Source organism: Apium graveolens, chromosome 9 (genome assembly GCF_009905375.1).
Source record: "Apium graveolens cultivar Ventura chromosome 9, ASM990537v1, whole genome shotgun sequence".
Lineage (NCBI taxonomy): Eukaryota > Viridiplantae > Streptophyta > Magnoliopsida > Apiales > Apiaceae > Apium > Apium graveolens.
Window position 1 is genome coordinate 220,548,003 of NC_133655.1, and position 16,324 is coordinate 220,564,326.

The window sequence follows — 16,324 nt, forward strand, 5'->3', positions numbered from 1 at the left end:
TCTTTGGCATCAGCCATCATTTCTGGCCAATAGAAGCCTAAACGAGTTATCTTATGAGCCAAGGCCCTGCCCCCCAAGTGTTGTCCACAAATACCTTCATGCACTTCTTCAAGAGCCAAGCGTGCCTCATCGGGCCTGAGACACCTCAAGTAGGGAACCACGAAAGATCTTTTGTAAAGAATCCCATCTATCAAAGAGTATCTTAGTGCCCGAACAGTTAACTTCCGTGCTTCAGTTGCATCACTTGGCAACCAACCAGTCTGAATGTGAGCCTTGATGGGATCAATCCATGACGTCCCCAACCTATGGGAGCCACTAGCTTAACATCTATGCTCCGTGTCTTCAAAACACGGAAGTACACACTTCCTGAACTTTCTTCAATCTCAGACGAAGCGAACTTTGATAGCGCATCTGCCTTAACATTTTCTTCCCTTGGAATGTGTTCAACATGGCATTCATTAAATTGGATCATCATAGCCCTTACTAGGCGGACATACTTAGCCATCGTATCATCCCTTGCCTCAAATTCTCCCTTTACCTGGGATATGATCAGCTTCGAGTCTCCACGGACCTTTAAATTTTTGACTCTAAGTGTCCCAGCTAGACCAAGGCCAGCTATCAGGGCTTCATACTCTGCCTCATTGTTTGTGGTTGGAAAATCTAACTTCATAGCATACTCAATTAAGAACCCATCAGGGCTTTGCAAAACCAACCCTGCTCCACTGGAATTTGTTTTTGATGCTCCATCAAAATAGAGAACCCAATATTCTTTCTCCTTGTCATTCTTCTCCCTGTCCCCATTGTCGACTCTCTTGTCTTGAGGTATGGTATCTTCCTGCCCCCCGACTTCTTGGTTGGGTATGGTACATTCCACCACGAAGTCAGCTAGTGCCTGGGCTTTTATGGCCGTACGTGGCTTATACTTGAGATCGAACTCTCCTAACTCTATTGCCCACTTAATCAGTCTCCCACTTGCCTTGGGACTGTGAATGATATTTCTCAGTGGCTGATTTGTTAGCACTTCAATTTGGTGAGCTTGAAAATAAGGACGCAGCTTTCTTGAAGCCATTACCAAGGCTAAAGCGAATTTCTCAATGGCTGAATAATTCAACTCAGCACCATGCAAAATTTTGCTGACATAGTATACGGGTTTCTGGACTTTCAGTTCCTCCTTAACCAACACCGCGCTCAAGGCGCTCTCTGAAACAGCCAAGTACAAGAATAAAACTTCATTCAGAACTGGCTTGGCCAACAACGGGGCCTGGCCCATATACTTCTTTAACTCTTCAAATGCCTTCTGATTTTCCTCACTCCATACGAAGTCTTTGATGTTCTTTAGTGACTTGAAAAATGACAAGCACTTGTCTCCTGACTTGGAGATGAATCGACCTAATGCAGCAACCCTTCCTGTAAGCTTCTGAACATCCTTAACAGTTTTTGGTGGTTCCATGTCCAGGATTGCCTTTATCTTATCCGGGTTAGCCTCAATTCCCCTCTTTGAGACCATCAATCCCAAGAATTTTCCAGATCCTACTCCGAAAGCACACTTCGTAGGATTCAACATCATCTTGTGGTACCTCAGGACCTCAAAAGCTTCCCTTAAATGGGCTATATGATCAGTCTTTACTAGACTCTTGACTAACATGTCATCAACATAGACTTCCATAGTCTTACCAATAAGATCCTTAAAAATTCTATTCACCAACCTTTGATAGGTGGCTCCTGCATTCTTGAGACCAAACGCCATAACAAGATAACAATAAACACCAAAGTCAGTGATAAATGATACCTTTGGAATGTCATCCTTATGCATTTTGATCTGGTTGTATCCGCTAAACCCATCCATGAAACTCAGCATCTCATGTCCAGCGGTGGCATCAATCAAGGTATCAATTCTAGGCAGCGGAAAACAGTCTTTGGGGCATGCATCATTCAGATCGGTGAAGTCTATACACATCCTCTACTTTCCATTAGCCTTCTTCACCATTACAGGGTTTGCTAACCACTCCGGAAATTGAATCTCCTCAATGAAACCAGCCTCTAAGAGCTTTTCCACTTCCTGCTTTATAGCCTCTTGTCTTTCCGGGGCAAAATTTCTTTTCTTTTGTTTCACTGTCTTCCGGCTTGGATCCACGTTTAGCTTGTGAGTAATTAACTCCGGGTCTATGCCTGGCATATCAGCTGCTGACCATGCAAACACATCACTATTTTCTTGCAAAAATTTCGCTAATTTCCCTCTAAGGGGCTCCTCTAATGTGGCTCCAATGAAAGTCATCCTCTCAGGATTCTTGGGATCTAAAGGAACCGAAACCAATTCTTCTGCTGGCCTTCCTCTATTCTCATCATTTTCTCGAACATCCATATCTTCAATAGGAAGAACCTGCCCCCCGACTCCATCTGCCCTCAAAGAGGCCACATAACAGCTTCTAGCCATTTTTTGATCTCCTCTCTCTTCTCCAATCCCGTTTTGGGTGGGAAACTTCATGACTGAATGATAGGAAGAGGGGACTGCCTTGAAGGCATGTATCCCTGTTCTCCCCATGATAGCATTATAAGTTGAACTAGCCTTTACCACCACGAAATCCAGCATCTGCGTTGCTTGCCTTGGCTCCGTACCTATGGTGGTTGGCAATTTAATTATCCCTTCCACAGGACATTCTACTCCAGCAAATCCGTATATCGGCATGTCGGTTGGTGTCAACTGGGAGTCGTTATACCCCATCCTTAGAAAGGTGTCGTGGAGCAAGATATCCACAGAAGCACCATTATCCACAAGGACCCTCTTAACCGGGCTATTTCCTATTATCGGCGTTATGACCAGCGGGTCGTCATGGGGAAACTTCACACCCTCTAGGTCGGAATCATCAAAAGCCAATGTTACTTCTGTCCTGGCCCTCTTCGGGGCTTCTCCAACAATATGCATAACCTCTCTAGTATATGCCTTTCTGGAATTTTTGGACAATCCAGCAGCAGTTGGACCTCCAAAGATCCTGTTTATCACAGGCCCTCGAGGTCTCGGCCCTCCATAAATGGCATTTATAACTGGTCCTCTAGGTTGGGAATTCCGCCCCTGATCATCTTGGTCCCTCCTACGATCTTTAAAGTTCTTCCTTCCATTATTATTTCTGTCTCCTCCATCTCCAGTATACTTGTTCAATCTTCCTTTTCGAATCAGAAACTCAATTTCATCTTTCAACTGCCTACACTCATCGGTGTCATGGCCAACATCTTTGTGAAATCTGCAATACTTGCCCTTATCTAGCTTGGCGGGATCAGCCTTCAAGGGCTTAGGCCAGCGAATATCTCTGTCTTTCTCAATCTCCATCAAAATCTGACTTCTGGGAGCATTCAGCTTAGCGTATTCAGTGAACTTTTGCCCAGGTCCTCCCTTCTTGGGGGTTGAATCAGGGTTTTGTTCGGTTCTAGGATATTTGTCCTTAGCGATATACTCCAAATCAGTTTTTCGTTTCTTGCCTCCAGTGGGCTCATTACTTACTACGGTCTTCCTCATACTTTCTTCAACCTTGATATACTTCCCTGCCCTCTCTTGGAGCTACAACATGCTCTCAGGGGGTCGTTTGGCCAAAGACATCTTGAAAAACTCATCCCTAGTTCCTTGTTGCAGTGCTATCATGGCTACCTTATCATCAAGGTCTGGGACTTTTAAAGCCTCCTTTGTAAAACGATTCAGGTAATCTCTTAAGGATTCCTTAGCTCCCTGCACAAGACTCATAAGAGATGCTGAACTTTTCTCATGGACTCTTCCACTGATGAATTGCTTAATAAAAGCCTGACTTAATTCTCTGAACGATCCAATAGAATTTGGGGGCAGGCGACTGTACCATCTTTGAGCCATACCCGACAGGGTTTGAGGGAAGGCCCGACACTTTATAGCATCATTCACGGGTTGCAGCAGCAGTGCATTAGAGAATGTCCTAACATGATTAGCGGGATCTCCCGTGCCATCATAGGCTTTGATAGTGGGCATCTTAAATTTCCTCGAGATATGGGCATTCATTATCTCTTCTGTGAAGGGTGGAGTTGGATCATCAGGATCTCCAAGGGGAAGGAGATTGCTTGGATCAGTTCTTGGGACAACAGCCCTTCTTCTTATCGGACCATCCAGGTCTATGACAGGAGGAGGATTCCTCCCCCTAGGAGGTATCTGGGGTCTGGTGGCCTGGTGAGCCTCCAAATCACGCCTCAGCCTTTGGATTTCAGCCTCATGAGCCCTGATCCTTTCCTGCACTTCTTGGGGATTCGCCCCTGGGGTGCTTTGGGGGCGTTGCCTTCCATCGGCCATTGGCTCTTTTCCAGGACGCCTCCTTCTCGGGGCCACTTCATCATCCGAAGATTCGGAGTCTCTCTCAGTGTAAGGACCAGAAAATTCCCGATCCTCAGGAATAGGACCCAAACCTCGTATATAGGGGGGCGACCGCCCTCGTGCTTCACTTTGCCCAGCATATCCGCTTCCTCCAACCTCAGGGTGAAGGGGCATCCCATAAGGGGGGTTAGTAGTAACAACAGTTGAATATTCATACCCGACGGGTCGAGAATTCACAGGTATATGTACTTGTTGAACTTGAGGATTCGTACCTTGAATAGTCGGGGGAGTTGTCCCTTGTGGCTGAGGTTGAGTTGCCCCTGTCTGGGCTTCCCCCTGAGTAGATGCATAAGTTGAATGGGGAGGAACCTCCACGGTTGATGAAATCACCTGGGTTGTCTCTGATGGTGTTCCTTCCTCTAGAGCTCCAATTGTTCTCCGTGTTCTCGCCATGGTTGTTGTTTTTCCCACAGACGGCGCCAAATGTTATGGATTAAAAACTAATATATATAATTGCTGTATTTAATACTAAGGAACGTGAGCTTTGAGGCTCGATTTGACTGCTCTTGTGTTTCGTGACTCAATCTGCCTTAACAAGATGCCTACGTACCTTGCTGATTGCCAAGGATTAAGTCAAAAAACGTAGTTCTGATTTGTGGGGTGAGGCCCCTTATATAGATGTTGGGAGTCCTTGAATTGGACTTGGTGTAGGAGACTTGGTGGACAAGCCTCTGAATTAGGATAGACTTAGGAGTCCTAGGAAGTAGGAAGCTGATTCCTTATCCTTTTAGGTCCCCTTGAGGCTAATCTATAAGGATTTATATCCTTATCGGGACTCTTCTCAGTAGCTGATTTTTCCCTTATTAATTAATTACGAAATTAATTAATAATCAGGGCTTTTGGGCCTTTTTTATTCCACCGGGTCTGATCTGGTTCATCAGGCTTAACCTTTCTGGTCTGAATATTATACATCTTATTATTGGGCCTAGCAGCCCATTAATTATAAAATCAGGACTTATTTATCCCTATCAATAATGTTTTTTTAGAAGGTTTGATGGTGAAACTGAAAGATACTTCCTGCAAAAACTTTTCCAAAAGACATTTTTTGATAACAGTTTTTAGACCAAAAACAATACCAAATTGTTGTACCTGTGTGCAACAGCAATACCAAATGAGGCTTATATCCTGTTTATTAAAAATATTATTTCATTTTTATTATTAACCTCCACTCTAGTACCCTTCATTCCCATTTTAAAACTCATTTTCATCATCAATTCAATTGCTCCCTTTACTATACGAGTTATCTCATCGTACTTTGAATAAATTCATAAGTTACTACTCGATTTCTTTGACTATAATATGTGGGCATTTCGTGAACGACATCTTAGCACAATGAATGAACTGTCGAATTACTTGATATATTTTTAAGATTCACTGACAAAATATGTGAGCAGGTGATAGATCGGTGTATCTATAGATCCAAAGTACAAAATCTATGGATGATCCAATACATACAACATTTAAAACGGACGCACTGCAAGCGGGTTACAGCTAACCCCCCCACCCCAGCACACGAGGATTACAGGTTGTTGTATGAGTTAGAAATAATAATGCGAAGATCTAGGGGGGTTTAGTGGTTTACATATCTCATCTTAACGATGCAACTTAAATTTAATTATTGGTATATGTAGATTTACTTGGGCAGAATACTCCAAATGGCTAAATTGAACAAATCGAACTATAGATATTTGTGCAGCTTCATATTCAGAATGCATGTGCTTATCGGTAGGTCGGCATAGAATTCTGGTCTGGAACTGTAACCCGGACCAGACCGGGTCTACCGGACCAAGACTTGGACCGAATCGGATATATTCGGTGGTCCTTATAATTGAAAAAAATTGGTTTTTGATCCGGTCCGGTCCGGTCCAAAATCTAAAAAAATCCGATTCAGACCTGAATGGACCTGAATTCATATATATAATTTTTTACCTTTAGTTTATGTCTTATAAAATCATATATAGACCGGGTCTACTGGACCGGACCAGACATACCTGGTTCGGTCCCCGGTCCTTATAATTGAAAAAATCCGGTTTGCGGTCCGGTCCGGTCCAGGATCTGAAAAAATCTGGTCCAGATCTGAATGGACCTGAATTCATATATATAATTGTTTTACCTTTAGTTTATGTCTTATAAGATCATATATAAATATTAAATATTCACTTATATCATATTTTATTAATCCAGGTTAATAGATAATAAATTCATATAATAAAATAAATCGATACTACACTTTAAATTACTAAATTTCGTATTTCATGTAATAAAATATTGATATTTATACTCTTAAGATTTTATATTTACTTTTAAAATAATAAAATATGTACTTACTTTTAAATTTTTATTGATGTACCAAGTAACAAAATTTTAAATGTATAAAAATTTGGGAAAAAATAAAAAAATTATATATATAATTTTTTTATATAAATATTAATTAAACAGGTCCAAACCGGTCCGGTCCCGGTCCAATCCGGGTTTTTCCGGTCCGGTCTCAAATCCGGATAGAGCCGGTCCGGTCATCGGTCCTTAATTCTGAAAAATTCCGATTTTTGATCTGATTCAGGTCAGTCCGGTCCGGTTTCTGACCTTTGTGCAACCCTACTTATTGGATAATCAACTTCACTTGAGATAGATATATAAGTGACAGTTTTTCTATTGGCACATGATAAGTATATATTTTTTAAAAATATAATTTTGACTTATTTTTAATTCACCTATATTTCTTAACAGTAATAAACTCTCAAAATTTATAAATTTTAGGGTTTACCATATATTTATACTAAAAAATATTGAGATGATCGAAAGTCAAACTTATATCATATTAAGCTGTACGACTCAGAGAAACGCATTTACAAGATCTAATATTAATATTGTATCATTATATTCTTAATTTTCCTTCACATTTAATAAACACTCTACCCGAATAACAATTTTAACAATCATCTACACAAACTTGTCCATAAATTTGGATTCCAATATTGGTGGTTGAATATTTGTGAAACCCGTGCTTGAATAAGGTAAGGGGGTAGCAGGGTTCCATAAATGTCGTGAACAAAAATGGATTTAATTATTATATATGGTGGGTGAATTGTGTACTATAAAATTGTTCAAGGAAGACAGTGACAAATGTGGGATCTCACCAATATTGACAGTGATGTAAATGGACTTGGATGAGAATATATATCCATCATAATTGTTGTTGACAATGACTCACATTACATTACATGCATAGTGTGTCATTTTTTCTACCTAGAGAATGAGAGATTATTTTAAAAATATTAAGAGAATTTATTTTGAAAAACAAAACAAAATTACTAATTAAAAACCTTTTACATGTAGTTTCTTGTTATTATAAAAATAACAATCATTTAGTGACTTTCCACATTAACAAATTTTGGAAACATAATAAACTTTTATATTTGTAAACACCATTATCATATATCCAAATTTTGGAAATAACTGACAAATACAAGTTACTTAACAAAAAAATCCATTTCCATCAACCTATGACAAAATAATTCATTCTATCAAAATTTCTGCAAGAAAAATATTAATTCCGGAGCACTTTAGTTATTTTTAGAGCAAAAGAATATTGAAAAGAAAAAACTACCTATGCCAGCTCTTTGGGAAAAATTGATGGAAAGATAATTGCAGGTGTGCTATATATATATATTTTTGAATGGAACTCTATAATGAATCTTGATGACGACAAAGGATTCGGACGCACTTAAAAGGTGAATCAACAAATGAAGGAATCTTGAATTCAAACATGGATTCTTGTATCATTTTATCAAAGTTATATTATTATCACAAAGAAGACCAACCTGGAATATAATCTACTTGACCTTTCTTTACTCTATTATCGTATATAGCACTGCATTTCATTCGGTTCAAACTTTAGATTTAGGCCAAACTGTCAAATACGTGCATTCAAATCTCATTATCTTATTGTCAATGGGGTTGTCCCCCTCTACATCATGTGCATGCTTTTCACAAACCAATTTTTGGACTCAAATTTATTATTCCGTGTTAAACTTTTGAGAAATTAATTCTTCTAAAATCGTACAAGTACGAAGAAGAGGCTATTAAACCTATTAAAAAATCAATTCTTCTAAAATCATTGAGACAATCACACAATTTATTTCGCTACACTATTTAAACTTAAGGAATCATTACTTGAGAAGTAAATAAAACTATAGTTTCTATTTTAACTTGAATATACATCTACTAAAAAGATTTCACATTATATGTTATTCCAGATGCATATTTTTATGCTCTCTATGATCAAATATTAAGCAACCCTGTTTGTTTTTAACAAAACTCTACGAAGTTCATCTGCAATACCAGCTAGAAGAACCGGTTTTTGAACAAGTCCATTAATTCCTACTTGTAAACATTTTTCCCACACGTCTTCGTTATCACTTGCCGACAAGGCAATGATGAGCGGCCAATTTCGACTTCTAAACTTCCGGATTCTCATAGCAATTTCATATCCGTCGAGGTCAGGCATATGAAGATCTATTAAAACAATTTGAAAAGGTGATGCAGACGGACCCAATGCACCAAGGCATGCAGACCCGGATGAGACAATGGAAACTACACATCCCAGCTTCTCAAGCAGCTTTCTAGTTACGGCCAGGTTTATGTCATCGTGATCAGCCAATAGGACCTGACGCCCACTAAATAGAGAATTCGGATTTTGGAGCTCAGACGATGTCTCGCCACTTTCTGAAACACCCACTACAATTGATGGCCTGAGTTGAAATTGAAGAACAAGAGCCATGCTTTGATCAAAACCGACTGGATTTGGAACTACCCAAATATTTCCTTGCATCATCTTCAATGAAAATTTTTAAAAATAAAAATAGTCAGATACAATAAACAAAGTGAAAAATATAATAAATAATACAAGCACTACTTTTTTTTGCTAAATAATACAAGCACTACTTATAGCCTATAGATGCAAGAATCATTCATATTCAAGGGAGAAGGGAGATTATGAAGCTGGTCTTGAAGTACTAACATCTAGTTATAGCATAACAGTCGACTACCTTGTACCATACATGAATGTAGTTTCACTGTGTATTACATTTCTTTCATTTAATTTATTTTGAACAATGAGCTTAATAACATATAAGTTAACTAATTAAGACATAATTGTCAAGGCCTCTTTCAGCTCTATATTTTCCCTTTTCAAACAAATTCATTCAATTTTAATAAAATAACTAAAACAAAAGGCATAATAAACCTGGACTAGTTTCCTGCAGATTCCAAAGCTCAAGCCATCCTCAATTTTCTTGCTCCAAAATCTTTCATCACCAGAACTATTCATTAATGCACCGTTACTATTGATTCCAATCTCAAATTTGACATAAACATGCCCATCAAATGAATTTGTTCTCCAGGTTCCCCATCGCTGATCATTCCTTCCCTGGCTTCCCCTTTCTGAGAATACCCTTATGGTCAGACTCCCTTGTCTGTTGGTACCTTTTAAAAGATTTCCAACCATGTGTAAAATCACCTGGAAAACTCTCCTCTCATCACCCATCACATAATCTGGAAGTGATCTCTCAACTTCAATAGAAAAACAATGACCTCTGTATGCACACAAGCACTTGGCTAGGCAACCTGCTTCTTTTATCATGGAATGTAGGCTGAAATACCTCATCTCAAAGGGAAACTTAGCATTGTCTTTTGGTGATGTATCCATAACATCATTTATCAAGACAGAGAGAACATTACTTGTTGTAGCCATTGTGTGAACCACGGTCTTTTGCTCACTGCTTAAATTTTCATCTTGCAAAATAGAAAGCAAACCCATAACTGAGTGCATGGGTCTTCTTAGTCCGTTACTCATTACTGTCTGAAAGGCGTTCCTTGCCTGGGTAGCCATCATAGCATCTTGTTGTGCCTGTTGCAAGGCCCGGTTTTGCTCGCCTAATTTCTCTCTCACTAGTTGCGACTCTTCTAACACCGCGGCATGGGAAAGTGCTACAGCAACTTGATCAGCAACTACATTTAATATCTCTATTTCCTGATTGCCCCAAGACCTAAGTTGTCCGCTCGGAAGAACCAAAACAAGTATTGCATAACATGCTTGAATTATTTCGGGGGTTCCACCTTTGAAGTCGGAAACTCTTAACATTGGCATCCTAATAGCAGCCACAGTTCCTGGTTCAGCAGTTCCTCGACTACTTCTAACTGCAAGTGCTGATTGAGGGTCAAGTATCTTAACACCGTCATTCTCCTTGATCTTCCTAACATCAGGATCACTGATTGGGATGGAAAGATTATATATTCCAGAAATATTGCCCCCTTTCAATTCATGTGTAAGGTTCATCTCGGTTCTAGTCTCATTAGGCATCCAAATTACACAATTTTGCAAATCTAGTGTCTCGGACAACTTATCTAAAGTTGTATATAGTATAGTGTGGCGATCAAGTGACTTTCGTATCTCTTGGGTGAGCATACGAACATGCCAACCTGCTTCTTTCTGTTGCTTTATAATTCCAACTTCTCGACCAAGATCCCAAGTCTTCTTTATCAACATGAACTCTCTAACTTTTACTTTCAGCAACAACGGGATAAGGGTAATTAGAGTTATGGCAGTTGCAAAAGAGACTAATGCAGTGAGCAATTTGAAAATAGTCAAAGCAAGCATCAGTTGAAACGTATGTGGGCCATAAGTCCAGCCATTAAGCAAATGTGTCATCCCGCATAGAACAATGAAAGCAATGAATTCTACGATAACCCATTTAAATGGAACGTTTGAACAACTAATAAAATAGAGGAGTTCGATCGGGATGGAAAAATATGCCACAGCAATCAAGAAATCACTCACTTTTTGGCATATCGTAATACCTTCTACAGTCCAAAATCCCTCATCCTCGTCGCAATTACAACCAGAAAAGTCATTGCTCGCTACCGAACTAGAGAAAAGAACCCACAAGATCAATAACTGAATTACTAATGATTTTGACATTGCCAGACTCTCCAATTACTTATAATGCCAAGACGGGTTTATCACAAAAATCCCAATTAACACATAGTCACTGCACTTGCTTTTGGCATTTATTACCTGCAAAAAGATATTCAACTGATCAGAAGCCCATCCCTAGACATAACAATATCTCTAATCTCTTATCTACAAAGCATACTACAACTTTCTATGGGTAATAGCATAATCATCTTGGAAGAACCAAAGAAAATATTAATAAAAACTTAAAAATCAAAGTTTCTTTTCTTTTAAAGCTAAGTATAACTATCTATCATAGCCAAAATTAATCCAACTCCACCAACAATCATCAACAGAAATACAAAAAAAATGCATCATTTCAATTCTTAATCTAATCACCAACCCAAAAGTAATCTAAGCTTCCAAAAAAACACCACATATAAAAAGAGGAAATGAAAATATACCAAAAAACAAAAAATTAGCTCAACATACAAAAAAAAGAATTAAATCAATAACAGTAATGTGGGGAAAAAAAAAATACAATAGGTACCTGAAAAGAGTTACCCAGATCAATCCTCAATCTTCAGATCCTATATATCATTCAAATGCAACCTGTGTACATAAATATACACACACAGAAAAAATCTTTGCTCAAAGACCCTTCACCATTTTTCAAGTTCTTCCCCAATTCAAGCCTTAAAAACCACCTAAATCACACCACTCAATCCAAAAATCAAAAATAAAATGACCCTTTACTAAAAGATTCAATTTTTTTCATTCTTGAAGCAACAAGAGTCTAACAAATTAAATTACATGAAAAGCCTCAAGTTTTTTCTCAGTTCTTCTTCCATCTCCATTTCACTTTTTCTTGGCCTGCTAATATAAACATGTAAGTATATATATTAAAAATGAGGTGAAAAGAAAGTTAGGGGTGTTTTAAAGGAGGGGTTTGAGCACACCTGTTTAATAAGGTGGGAGAATAGAAAAAAGTGGTATTTGTAAACTGGTGGTGGTTTTAGTACAGGAGAAGAAGATTATGAAAACTCTTGTAATTAATGTAACTCTTTCAATGTGTTTCTTTTTTAATTTATTTTAAAAAAATGTTTTTTTAATGTTTATTAATATTATATTGTTGATGTTGTAGGACCTACATAATTACATGAAGAGAACTTGGACGCACTTTTGGTACAAAACGTCTTCTTCAACCTCCCTCGGTCATTCAGTTTCTCTCTCCTCATGCGTTTTTATTTTTGGCTTTATACAACTGGGTTGCGTTTGCTTTGATTTTTTCATTCAATTTTCATTTGCCCAGGTCATGCACAAAAACACTATTGGACCCAGATTTATCCAAACTTTAAAGTTGGACTTTATTTTATAAGTTGGTTTAGGTGGTGTCGGATTGTACTGAATTTTTATGCGGATTTCTTCAATTTATATTTTTTATATTAAATTTTATTAGCAGAAAAATAAATTTAAACCGTCACATAATTTTTGGTTTATATATTACTTTTAAAGATTTTATTGACTGAATTTTGATCAAAAATTACATATATAATATAGTTAAAAATAAATTAATAAGTACGTTAAAGTTAAATTTAGGAAAATTTTCTAAGATATGTTGACTTGAGTATTTCATATTTTGTTACCAAATTACTTATTTTCCTAATTTAAAGACATGTAATATATATAGTTAGTAAATATTTTATAATAAATGATTACGATTACTTGTTTACATGCATTTGTACTAATATTAGGAAAATTATATTAAAGTTAACCTTATAGGATCCTTATTCTCTAAAAATAATCATATAAAATTAAGTCTTTGGAAAGTATATTTAATGTACTTATAATATATTTTTTAGATTTTTAAAATTATAAGAAAATTATATGTACAAGTAGTTTATCAAGTCGCGTTATGCAGCGGTTTTCTAAGGTAATGTTCATTTTTTTTTATATATCTTATCTGATATTGGTCATTTTAAAATTATGAATAATAAATAAATATAATGAATCAAAAAGTTTAAAAAGTCTTTCTCGTTAAACATGTTAACTCCATTGAGTCGCTTTCTCATTATTCACATATCTAATATCATAAAATTATATTATTTATTAGTCAATAATAAAAGTAATATTTTTTTTATTTAATAATATTAAAATTTGAGAAAATCACGTGATCTCTCAAAATGAAATGAGAGACGTCACTTTACCGTCCATGTCTTCTACTTTATATAAATAACTAGTTTACTAAATCGTGCTTCGAAACGACCTTTTAAAAATCATATTTTTTTGTATTTCTTATTTGATTTGGGTCATTATGAAATAATGAATAATAAATAAATATAATAAATTAAAAAAATTTAAAATTCATTCTCTCGTTAAACAAGTTTATTCCGATAAGCCCTTCTCTTATTATTCACAAATCTAGTATCATATAATTACATTATATATTAGTTAATAATGAATTTTTTTTTTAAATTTAATAATATATTTTTTTTAGAAAATTACAAAAATAGATTGAAATGATATGAGAGGCACCACCACACCACCCTCGTCTTCTATTATATATAACTACTAGTCGACAAAGCCGCGCTGCGCAGCGGCCCTAAAAAAATATTTTTTAAAAAATTCATATGAAGATTATTTAAGAAAAACATGAACTTTAATAAATAAAAAATTAATTATTCATATTATTGGTCATTTTGTGTCCCGATTTGTTAGGCCGACAACCGTTATAATATATATAATAATACAAAATTGCGTGCATATATTTCATGATACCACTTTATATCATTTTTTCTTAAGTCGATAATAATTGTAGTATATGATGCTTTGTTAGCCTGATGCGCCTGACGCCTGTTGTAATAAAAAAAGACTAATTAGATAAATTCTAATATGAGCTAATATTATAATTTAGATAAAAATTAATTTGAGCCGTTCTCCCATCAAACACAATATTAATAAAATTTATTATGATTGAGATAAATTAGTTTGAGCCGTCTTTCCGTCAAACACAATACTAATAAAAATTTATTAAAATTTAGATAAGATTTAAATTTGAGCCGCCTACCCGTCAAATATAATACTAATAAAAAAATATATTATAATTTATATAAAAATTAGTTTGATCCGCCTCCCATCAAACACAATACTAATAAAAAAATTATTATAATTTAGGTAAAATTTAGTTTGAACTGTTCTCCCGTCAAATACAATACTAATAAAAAATTATTATAATTTAAAAAAAATATATTTAAATATTGAAATAATAAACAAATGCAAACTCTTATAAATAAAAAACATTAATACAATATAAAATATGAATTTCCAGATATATGATAACTGTATAAATAACTTATATAAAAACATTAGAATTATAACCAATCAAACACAGTAGAAAGATTCACAGGATATATTATCCAATATATATAAATTTGTCTGTTACGTATCATATCCTATATAATAATCATGGAGTTGTTTATCTAAGAATTCTACTGGGGTTGTTTAAATATAATTCTATTACTTTTACCAAATTTGAATACACCTAAAATTAGAATGGAAAAGGGAGATATAATTGGTCTTGAATTTATTTTTCAAAACTGAAATATGATTGAAATAAAATTTTAATATTTATTAAATAAATATCCACATCAACGCAAAATTAAAAAAATATAAGGTTTGAACTTAAAATTTAAATAGGAAATTATGGTTTAAGTTAGTTGAGTAAAAGATAATTTTTTTAGATAAATTCTAAATAAGATTGACTTCTAAATATTTATTATCTTTTCTGTTAATTTGAATAAACAAATTCTAAATAGGATTGACTTCTAAATATTTATTATCTTCCCCTTTAATTCAAAGAAATAAATTCTAAATAGGATTGACTCCTAAATATTTATTACATTCCCTATTAATTCGAATGTATAAAAGGAAATTTAATTTAATTGAATTTAAAATAGTGGAGCTCTGGAAAAATAGATAAATATTTTTCAAACGATTTTGGAGCTCCCGGGGGTTTTCCTTTATATGTATGAAGATATAAGTATAATATAATATGATGATATAATAATTTTAAAAAATATTATGAAAACATAATTTTAGATGCTTTTCTTTGCAATTTTTATTGGTGAAAAAATAAAAGAAAAATTATAAGAAAAATACAATAGATTAAGTTGATTTTATTAAAAATAGGAGAAATGATATTAAAAAAAATTAGTTTGATATCACAATAGTAAGTTGATTTAAAGAGAAATAAGAAATTTTGGGGGAATATTATGATGATAATGATTTTAAAAATCTTAGATAGATGTTGTAGAAAACTTATGAAAATATTAAGAATGATGATAAATATTAAGAGATAATTATTTTTATAATATTTTATAGGCTAAAAACTAAAATATTTTTTTTAGAAAAATATAATATCGTAAGTTGATTTGAGGAGAATGAGAAGAAATGTTATCTAAGAAAATAGACAAGACATTTTAGTAGAGTATTATAATGGTAAGTTAATTTCAAAAATTTTAATAGAGGATGTTGTAGAAACTTTAGGAGAATATGTAAAGTGAAAGTAGACTTAGATGAATATTATGTTGTTAAGTTGTTTTCAAAAATGTTAATGAAAGATGTGGTAGAAATTATAGGAGAATATTATGAATGGTGATAATTTATTTAAGAAAATATAAGATAATTGTAGTTTTTGATATTTTTAACTCAAAAATTAAAAAAATGAGAAAAATAGAATGAGACGATTTGAGAGGCGTCACGTATTCTCCTTTATATAAGTACTAGTCGACTAAGCCGCGCTTTGCAGCGACCTTATAATTTATTTTCTTAAATAATATAATATAGATTAATTAATAAAAAAATTAGGAAAAAATATTAATTTATACATATTAGACAAAAAAATACGATTTAAATATTATTTAATTACTACGATTTATATCATATTTTCTTCGGGCGACACATGTTGTAAATTCCAATCCGAATGGTTT

At 34.8% G+C, this 16,324-nt stretch overlaps 1 protein-coding gene across 1 annotated transcript; it reads right to left on the reverse strand.

Annotated features, from left to right (window-relative positions):
- Positions 1–8,600: 8,600 nt before the first annotated feature.
- Positions 8,601–12,376, reverse strand: LOC141683707 (ethylene receptor 2-like). The gene is made up of 3 exons (XM_074488460.1): positions 11,887–12,376; positions 9,630–11,459; positions 8,601–9,218 (listed from the first exon to the last, which is right to left on the reverse strand). The coding sequence occupies exons 2-3, from the start codon at positions 11,361–11,363 to the stop codon at positions 8,673–8,675; spliced, it is 2,280 nt and encodes a 759-aa protein (XP_074344561.1). The 5' UTR covers positions 11,364–11,459; positions 11,887–12,376; the 3' UTR covers positions 8,601–8,672.
- Between the last annotated feature and the right edge of the window lie 3,948 nt (positions 12,377–16,324).

Bases quoted from the DNA above. Each gene is read 5' to 3' on its own strand.
- LOC141683707 (XM_074488460.1), bottom strand. From the start codon at position 11,363: ATGTCAAAATCATTAGTAATTCAGTTATTGATCTTGTGGGTTCTTTTC. The intron at 9,219-9,629 runs GTTTATTATGCC...TTTTCATTGAAG, and splicing joins TCTGCAGGAAACTAGTCCAG to ATGATGCAAGGAAATATTTG.